This window comes from Vicia villosa, unplaced genomic scaffold (assembly GCF_029867415.1).
Source record: "Vicia villosa cultivar HV-30 ecotype Madison, WI unplaced genomic scaffold, Vvil1.0 ctg.000848F_1_1_1, whole genome shotgun sequence".
NCBI lineage: Eukaryota > Viridiplantae > Streptophyta > Magnoliopsida > Fabales > Fabaceae > Vicia > Vicia villosa.
The window spans coordinates 238883-249270 of NW_026705375.1; the positions used below are offsets into that span (position 1 = coordinate 238883).

Genomic DNA, 10388 nt, shown 5'->3' on the forward strand with positions numbered 1-10388 from the left:
TCAGGACCGATTGTTCTGTGTACAAATGGAGCCATGGAAGGATCGAACTGATTACGCTGGGCGAACATCATTGTATATGCTAGAAAATGTTCACGAAGTTTCCCAGTTTCTTCTTTTGGCGTTAGGTAAGCCAACCTAGTTCCTTCTATAGTTCGATTCTTAATTTTATTATCTTCTTCATTGACGTTGCTTCGAAAGGTAAGGTGAGTTTCAAATGTAGCGTTAAGCCACAGTTGCAGTAGCCAAAAGGGACCAGCAAAAAGTAGGGTGCCAGTTTGGTAGTTTTTGGTAAGATTCGCGGCTTCGCTGAGGTTTTCATAAAGAAATCCTAAGAGTAATTGGCTTAGGTTGAGCTTTTTTCCAGCATGTAGCTGATTAGCCATGCAAAGATACCTCTTTGCAACCTGTATGGATCTTGAGCAGAAAGCGCATCGCGAGAGCCATAGTGCTAAAAAAGCAATATGTTCTTCATCAGAAACTTCTGCTTGTGTTGTGTTGTGGTACTTCTGGATGAATGCAGTATAAGTAACTGTTGATTCATTAAAGCTAATAGTATCAATATCCATATCATTGGGGTCGAAGGTCTCCCCAGTTGGTCGAAGTCCTGTAATAGCAGCTATATCAAAGAGAGTGGGGGTAACCATCCCACATGGAAGATGGAAGGTGTTGTGGGAAGCATCCCAGAAATGAACCGCTGCTACTAACATGGGTTGGTTATATTCTAAGCATGTTTTTGATAATTGAATCAAATCATATATTCCTAATGATTTCCAGAAAGATTCTTTCTTTTTCTCTACTTTTTCTAACCAGGCATAGTATAGATCAGGATCTTTGGCTAAAGGGATTGACCTAAATACTTTTACAAAGTTGGTCATGTAGTTTAAACTAATTTGTGCCAAAGCCAAAGGGGGTGCAGTTGAAGTTTCTTCAGCATTATCAGGTTCTCCTAAAGAGGAATGACCATCTTCATCTATCTTAATCTTACTAACCAAGGGTCTAGTTTTGTAATAAGAAGGGAAGAATTTGTTTATAGATGGATTACTTTCACCTGGCAATGGACCCATAAAAGCAAGAGGTTTTCCAGAAAGTTCAAAGGGGATGAGTACCTGAGAAGCGTAAATTGCGCGCACCTCTGCGGTGTTAGGGTTTGGAATGTGTTCTTGTTCCCCAGACCTCATCGTTGTTTGGAGCTTTAGAACAGGTTGAAGAACATTTGAAGATGAAGCCATAGCGAAGTTTGATTGAGAAAGTATTATGTTGAAGAAGATGAAGAAATAGGAATGAAAAGTTGTATAAAAGTGAAGACCAGGTATTTAAAGGTTTAACGGGAACCTTTTTAAATCTTTTGGGTAAAACAAAAGGACACGCGGAGGGTTTTGATTTAATCCAACGGCGGTCAAATAAATTAGCTTCACTCCTAGTATGTAGGAATAATGATCAAGAAGTAAGGTCAAAAACGTGGGAGTGTAAGATTATGAGAAGACATCTTTGAAAATGACAAGACGTTTTGAAAACAGGGTCATCAATGATTATGACGTTAGTCAGCAATCTTGGAACTTTCAAAGAATAGCAAGGAACGAAATCTTACAATGACAAGAAACGCCTATTTCTCTTGTTTTTTCGAAACAGGCATTTATTGGGGGCAATTTGTTAGCTGAAGATTTCGTTTTGCAAATATATGGTTCTTCGAAGAATAAAAATTCGAAGAAGAGATGGTTACTGATGACCATCGTTTGAAGATAAGAAAATGGCTCCTGATGGCCATGCTTCGAGAGTGAAGATTTCTAAGTCACAGTGGAGATGATGAACACTGAAGCTCATAGGAGTGCGTGTCTTCGAAGACTTAGGCAAATTTCATGAAATATGTTAAAGTATTACTAATTAGCGTGTTTTCGTAGTGTTTTAATGTTAAATACACTGCCACGCGTCGAAGAAGGACTTAGGCGGGAAAATTTGAAATTCGAAGACGGTTTCGTAACTGTCTAACAACAGATGGCATCCCTGGAGTTCTTATGAGAAACGTGGCATTAGATTAGCGTAGGGCCGTTAAGGTCGAAATTAGTATAAATAGGAGTCTTAATGTTAGGATTCTGGGTGTTCATTTTGTACAAATCACTCACATATTACTCAAGTATCAAGTGTTAAAGAGAAAGAGTTCGCTGAGAAATGTACGTATGACACCACCATTTTAATACATGTGTATTCCCTTTTCGTTTTCAGATATCTTTTCAGTATTATTGCATTTCATTTACTTCTTTCCATTTACATTCTTGTACTGTTATTTTCATGTCATTTACTTTTGAAGTATTTAATATTTCTGCAATTTTAGATTCTTTGCACTTTAAACAGTTTTCGTTTCATGTCTTATTTTTACTTACCCTTTTGTTGAAGTTATACTTGCATATAACAAAGTCACTATCAAGTTTACTTGTTTTATTCGAAGAAACTCTTATTGACAAAGATAAATCATAAATATGGTTCGAACGACCATTAATAACAATCTTTTTGACTATGTGTCCTAGGATCGATCTAGTCGATCCTGCGAGTAGCCAAATCATATTTACTTATAGTTTGGAAGACTAGCGGTTGTTTACCGGAAATCACCGTAAACAACAGCAAAGTAACCGGATCGAGGCCCTCGAACAGAAACGTCGCTCAAGATCTCCCCCGATCATAAAACTCGTTCTCTACATAAAATGATCACCAAGAAACGCCCACGTTCCCCTTCTCCCAGGGAGAAGGTGAATCCCTCTTCCAAGAAAGGGTCGAGCGAGCAGCGTCCCCGACACCGTTCACAGTCCCCTCGGCCAAGAAGGAAATCTAGATCACCTCCGGCCAAGCACGACGACAACCGGAGGCGACGCAGGCGTAGCCAGAGCCGATCTTTTTCTCCATCCGCCAGCAACGACGAAGAGGAGCGTCATGGTCCTCTATCCTGGTCAATCTTAGAGGTTCCCCTGCCAACCGGTCTCAAAAAACCCCTTCCGCTAGGGACCTACGACGGGACCACCGATCCAGACGAACATATTGAGAACATCGATGCCCTTCTCGACTACAGAGGAGTGCCCGGCGCCATTAAATGTCGTTTGTTCCCGACCACCCTGCGAAAAGGAGCCATGACTTGGTATAAAAGTTTGCCCAACGAGTCCATCACATCATGGAGGGTGCTCGAAAAACTTTTTTCCAGACATTTCACGGCCTCCCGAAGGCACCCCAAGTCAGAAGCCTCCTTGGAAGTCATTATCCAAGGAAAGGACGAGTCTCTACGGGCGTACATATAAAGATTCAATAAGGAAGCCGTACAAGTATCCACCATTGCCCATATGAAGAAATTCTTGCTCGAGCGCGGCCTCCGACCACGCTCAGACTTCGCTAAAGCCGTCGGAATTGAAACTCCAGCCACTCTTGACGAATTCTTCCACAAAGCCCAAACCTACATTCAATATCAGGAGAAAGAAGCCGCCCACGCCGTCCGCAATTCCAGGCACGAAGAGAGCAGTAAAAATACGCGCCAAGATGAGTCTCGTCGGGGAACTGACAAAAAGAAAGATGATAAAACTCGGGACCCCAAGGACTACAAAGCCCCTGCAGGGAAATTCCGAGAGTACACCCCGCTGAACGCCTCAAGGGAGTAAATCTTGAACGAATGCGCAAACGCCGAGTTTCAGACGGGCAAGGTCCGATTCCCTAAGAGCATGCTCGTCCGGCCAAACGTTGATAAATCGAAATTCTGCAGATTCCACAAAGGCCACGAGCACAACACCGAAGATTGCATCCATCTTAAGGATGCCATAGAGATATTAATCAGGGAGGGACATCTGAAACAGTATGCGAAGAAGCAGGAGGCCATTATAGAAGCTAAACCAGTCACCGAGGAAAAGGTGGCGGAAGATACGCCCGCCATGCAAGTGGCCATGAGCGTTACCAGGCCAGAAGATTTTTACCTCCCTGACTGGGCCAACGCAGCAACCACCTATTCCTCCCATAGCACATGGGAAAGGTTCCCGTCCGCAATGGTTATATCAGGCGGAGGTTTCAGCAAACTGACCGTCGGATCCGTGAAACGCAAGTTCGACGAGCTAATCTCGGCCAGCGCAAACGTAGCCTCGACCTTCGACCACGCCAAAGGCAGTCCCTCCTCAATATCTTTCTATAAAGAAGAGTTGCCCGGAGGAGCACCTAACGCGACCATCCCTCTCCTCATCCGAGCCCGGATGGCCAATTTTGACGTGCGACGCATATTGGTCGACCAGGGAAGTTCAGTGGACATCATGTACTCCCAATTGTTCAAAACATTGCACCTGAACGACAGTCACCTTACACCATACGTAGGATCGGACTTACAAGGATTCAATGGCACAGTAACCAAGCCGTGGGGATTCGTGGAACTCATAGTTTCGATCGGGTCGGCAGAGACCACCAAGGCAGTGAAAGTCCAATTTCTGGTCATCGACTACCCATCAATATACCAGTGCATCCTCGAACGCCCTACTCTGGCCGAACTAATCGCGGTTCCCTCAACCGTACACCTCAAGCTCAAATACTATACGACCAAAGGACAAGTAGCGACACTCAACGGCGACATCGAAGCAGCCAGGAGCTGTTTCGAAGCCTCCGCCAAGGGCCTGAGCGCGATAAAGATACCGGCCCAAGAGAAGAAAACAGTCACCAGAAAAAACGACTGCGGCTGAACTAGCTGTAAAAGACCTCCTAGAGGCCAAGTTTATATCTGAGGCCAAGTACACTACTTGGCTCTCCAATGTTGTACTTTTTAAAAAATCAAATGGAAAATGGCGCATGTGCACTTACTACACCGATCTTAATAGGGCTTGCCCAAAAGATGCTTATCCTCTCCCTAACATAGATAAACTAGTCGATAATTCCACTGGTTTTAAATTACTTTCATTCATGGACGCATATTCCGGGTATAATCAAATACCCATGGCTAAAACCGATAAGAAATATACGGCCTTCATGACCGAATCGGGCAACTATTACTACAACGTAATGCCCTTCGGTCTGAAGAACGCTGGTGCGACGTACCAGCGCATGATGAACAAAGTCTTTCAAGCAGAGATAGGTGATATGCTCGAAGTCTATATGGACGATATGATCGTCAAATCCCAACGGGAAACCGATCACGCCGCTCACCTTAAAAAGGTTTTCGAGCAAGCCCGAAAGTGTAAAATGAGATTCAATCCGGAAAAATGCACATTCGGCGTCCGCGCAGGAAAATTCCTCGGCTTCTACCTAACAGAAAGAGGAATCAAAGTCAACCCGGATAAGTGCAGGGCCTTCTCAGACTTGCCCACTCCAAATTCAAAAAAGTCAATCCAAACCTTGAACGGCATGCTCACATCACTATCCAGATTCGTGGCCAAATCAGCGCAACATGCCCTACCACTATTCAAACTCCCCCGTAAGCACGTACCATGACGGCAGAACGCCCCACTCGCGAAGGGACCGTTCACGCCATGAGCCCCGGAGCTCAATACAACGAAATCCGAGACTCACCATATGCCAGACACACGTCCCCGGCAATCGACCACAGTTCCACAACTGGGCGATCAACACGTTATAAGTCGAGCAAATCTTCATAAAATGCAACATAAATACATAAAGGAACAACAACTATGTTTTATTCATCATTCATGAGAAATTACAAAACAAACAATTGAAAAGAAAACACTTCATTCCTCCCGATTGACAAATTCCTCCGAGTGAACGTACTGATACCAATCTTCATCCCACTCAGTCTCGGAACCATCCGCGTCAATCACGACTCTCACACCAGTCTCCCGAGCACGAGCATCTGAACTCAAAGAGCCACGAGAGCGAGAAGCAGAGCCAGTCGAAGCCTTCTTCTTCTCGTTCACCTTCTTCACCCCACGAGAACACGAGGATGAAGACACTTTCTTCCCAGTAGCTCCACCCATTCCTGCAAGAAATGAAGAAAGAAGAGGTCCACGAGACCTCCTTTTATAAGGGAAGAAGGGGAACAATATTCTTGGGAAACGAATGTGCCGTTAATGAATAAAGACATTGGAAAACGATAACGCATCTCCCAAAAAAAACTCATAACGCACGCGCACAAGTCCCAAAGAAACTTACAAAAGCGTTAAAAACTAAGTACATTTAAATAAAAGTGGGCAAACAGCCCGGAAATGTGCCCAACTACGGCCATATAGACCAAGCTGGTAAATTGTACATACAGAATCAAAACGGGGGGCATACCCCCCAGAGAAACAACATTACAAAATAACGGGCACGCAGGCCCCACACTTAGACAAAGAAAAACTTCAAACACCTTCCCCGACTAGGACATCCTCGGCTCCCTGGGTCACGGGCTCCTCCCCGAAGGCCGGAGAAACAATCTGGTTGCCCTCCACACGGTGGTAAGACCCGGTACCTTCGAAAGTCCTAATTGAAGAAAGGTTTCTTTTGAAAGCATACTAAAGCAAGGCTGCGTTAACCTGAATCCTGAATATTTGCTAATCATTTGTTTCGATACCACGCTATCACATCATCTTTCACATCCTGAATTTCAAACTTCTATATCACAGTTTCATTTCAATAAATGATTGTTTTCAAAACTTGCATGCACGTCGCATTAAAATTACCATTTTGAATTGAATAGTTTCATTTGTAAGTAAGCACTTTCCATCAAGGAAGTTCAAAAAAATGAAAATCGTTTGAAGAGCCTAAAAGTGGTGCCATCAAAGTCATATCACTTCAGATGTCCATCATTCAGGGGCATTTCATTTCAAAGATCCCAAGGACTGGGGCATGTCATCTCAGGATCATCAATTTGAATCCAAAAGCTTTGTTGAAATAAATTTCTACAAAGACTCAGCATTCTGGGGACAAATCAAAGCCAGGATCTTTCCTTCAAGCAGTCCAAGAAGACTACGCCATATCAAGCAGTACTCAAATTCAGAATCGGTGTCGGGAATTATGCTTGCACAAACTTCCTACCACAAGACCTTTTCCACCTCATAAAAAAATCATTGCCCTTCACTGGGGCATCCCTGCAAATATTTCAAACCGCAAAATTCATTCATAGCATGCATTCATCGATCATGCATATCATTCATGGGGCAATCTCCCACAATATCAAATCAAAATTTCAATCTTGCTCGGTTTCTTCCATTGAAAATCAAGCCCGATCCTCATGGATACCCAAAAAAATATCATTGCTTGTTGGCACACATCAAGTAAATTCATTACCTGCATTGATCAACCTTCATACACATGCATCAATTTGCACAAAAGAAAAAAAACAAAGATGTCTCATACATAAGCAAAAATAAACATGCATAGGGGGTTGTTATCTTCTTGTTAACTTTTGTCAACCCATTGGTTGATATCAATTAATTTCCTTGTCATTTGAATCAACTCATTGGTTGAATATAACTTTTCTCTTGTTGTCAGCCTATTGGTTAAAATTTATCATTTACCTCCTCAACTCATTGGTTGAAATTTCAGTCTTGTTTTTCGGTTAACATAAGTCAACTCATTGGTTGAAATCAATTTCTTCATACCCTCGTCAACTCATTGGTTGATGGCAACTTTATTTCTGTTCTGATCGCACTCAACTCATTGGTTGTGGACGACGTGTCGACTTTCATCAGCTCATTGGTTGATGTCAGTTATGTCTTTTAAAGTCAACTCATTGGTTGATAACGAATTGTTGTTTACTTACATTAACTTAGTGGTTGATGTTAGTTATGTCTTTTTTCAACTCATTGGTTGATAACGAATTGTTGTTTACTTACATTAACTTAGTGGTTGATGTTAGTTATGTCTTTTTTCAACTCATTGGTTGATAACGAATTGTTGTTTACCTTCATTAACTCGTTGGTTGATGTTGGCGTTTCTTGTTTTAAATCGTACTCAACTCATTGGTTGTGGACGTTGTGTCGATTTTCATCAGCTCATTGGTTGATGTTAGTTATGTCTTTTTTCAACTCATTTGTTGATAACGAATTGTTGTTTACCTTCATTAACTCGTTGGTTGATGTTGGCGTTTCTTGTTTTAAATCGTACTCAACTCATTGGTTGTGGACGATGTGTCGACTTTCATCAGCTTAGTGGTTGATGTCAGTTATGTCTTTTAAAGTCAACTCATTGGTTGATACCAAATTATTGTTTACCTGTATTGGCTCATTGGTCGATGTTGATTGTTTCCCTGTTTTAAGCAGATCAACTCATTGGTTGAGAATGATTTATGGCACCATTGCATTTCCCCAGCAAGCGTTCTCGTTGGAACTCTTTGACTAATCATTTTATCAATCCCCACATATTTACTTTCATCTTCATATCCTCAACAAGAATCCATGCATCCATGCATTCATGACATTTCATCGCATCAAGGGACAAAATTCAGGTCACTTAGTATTTAATTACCTTTCGCCTTTGATATCTCGAAGATCAAAGTCGTTCGAGCTATCTGGCTTAAGATAATTAAATAGGGGCATCTGTCGCACCCTAAATTTTGACCTAAGTTTTTTCATCTGATTCACTCACATTAGCATCGATCAATTCATCTGCATCCATATTAAGTTTCGACTTCGCGCGTTGCGTCTTTTTTTTAGTATGAAATTCATAATTAATTTGTCATCATTTCAATTAGCAATTTATTTTATTTTCGCGTTAAAATCATTCATAATCACATTTTGCATATTGAGTTCAATTTTTGCATCTTGAATTCAATTTTATCATGACATATTTTATTTACTTTTTTAACTTGCATTTTTCTTTTTGTTTGAATTCTATTTAAATTAGTTTAATGATTAAATTACCATTTAATTGTTATTATCAATTTAAATTAGAATTTAAAGAGAGACTATATGATTCATAAATTTAAAATAAGAATAATTGTTACAGTTTTTTTTATTATTATTATTAAGGGAGGCTCATTACATTATAAGACAAACAAAAATGGTCCATTTACATAAGAGAAAGTACTAAAAAAAATAGTGTTTTAATTAGTTGTATAATAAATAAATAAAAAGAAAAAGAAAAGAGAATTTGTCCTCTTCTTCTCTGCATTCTTCCCACGCCAGACAACCTGCTCATCTCATACCATGCTTGCTGCACAAAACAACACTCTGCTCCACAAGACAACCTGCTCATCTCATACCATGCTTGCTGCACAAAACAACACTCTGCTCCACAAACCTGCAGCAACAAGCCAAAAATGTCACCATTTTAGTTAAACCAAAACCTGCATCAGAAAAAGCAAAAAAAACAGATCACCAGAAATGTTCAAATTCAATAATTTTCCCCCCCAAAATTCACATTTCCATCTATAAAAATCAATCACAGCAAACACAATAGGGGGTTAACACATTGAAACAGCTACTGAAACCTCTCTCGACCAAACTCATACCAAAATCCCTGTCTTAACCTCAAAAACCATTCCCACTGCACCCAAGTTCTCATCAACCTCCAAACCTTCATTCAGCCACTCAACCATAAACCTTACACAAGCCACAAATTTCAAACAACCCTCACTGAATCGCCTCAAACATACTCAAAACAATAAACTCACCTCCATTAACCACGCTTCACCCAAATATCACCTCACCCAAACGTAACACAACACGAATCCTAACTCTATCATCCACGCTCAGATCGCTCTCACAACATTTGCAGACACATAAACAAACAAAAAAAGCTGCAATAACACAGAAGCAGAGAAGACGAAACACAAACGCAGAAGCTAGAAAAAGAAGAAGGATCGAAACAGAGACGACTTACCAATACTATCTGGTTCGCAGTCTTTTTTAGTTTGTGGCTGTTACGTATTTGTTGTCGTTATTTCATTTTTGTTGTCTACTTCATCATGTATTTCGCAATCTTCTGAGAATTAACGAAATGGGGATCGATTTAGGGTTTTTTGCGGGGATAGGAGTATTGATTTTGATTGCTTTGTTTGGTATTGTTTGAACCGTTGAGAGAATAGTGAGATTGCGAGAGAGCGCTAGCGAGAAAGAGAGGATATCGAACCGAAAGAAACAGAGAATTTTTGTTGTTGTTGATGTGAGATGGAGATGAACACGATGTGAGAGAGAGAGAGAGAGAGAGAGAGATTAGCTCTTTCAATTTGTTTTAACTTTTAATTAAGTTTTTTTATCAAAATTAAAAAGAATAATCATTGGTTGAAGTTGCAAAACAAAGGCAAACGGATGCACTTATTAGTTCTAGGGTTTTCCTCATAAGCATTTTCGTTTTGGGGCCTTAACCCATGTAGTCCAATCCGAAAAAACCCTCAATGCTGGCCCAGTTCCGAAAATTGCTAGTGTATACCCCACTTGAGGTCCAATTCCTTTTCTTTAATTTAATTATTCATTTCTAAAGTAAAAAGATTATCAAATGTACATTTA

The 10388-nt window shown here is 40.8% G+C and overlaps 1 protein-coding gene across 1 annotated transcript; it reads left to right on the forward strand.

Annotated features, from left to right (window-relative positions):
• Positions 1 to 3323: 3323 nt before the first annotated feature.
• On the forward strand, positions 3324 to 4691 carry LOC131631595 (uncharacterized). The gene is made up of 2 exons (XM_058902386.1): positions 3324 to 3604; positions 3737 to 4691. Exons 1-2 carry the CDS (start codon positions 3324 to 3326, stop codon positions 4689 to 4691), a joined length of 1236 nt encoding a protein of 411 aa, XP_058758369.1.
• Positions 4692 to 10388: the final 5697 nt, after the last annotated feature.

Coding starts and splice junctions, on each gene's coding strand:
- LOC131631595 (XM_058902386.1), top strand. CDS start 3,324: ATGAAGAAATTCTTGCTCGAGCGCGGCCTCCGACCACGCTCAGACTTC. Junction 3,605..3,736: donor CCTGCAGGGAAATTCCGAGA/GTACACCCCGCT, acceptor GAAATTCTGCAG/ATTCCACAAAGGCCACGAGC.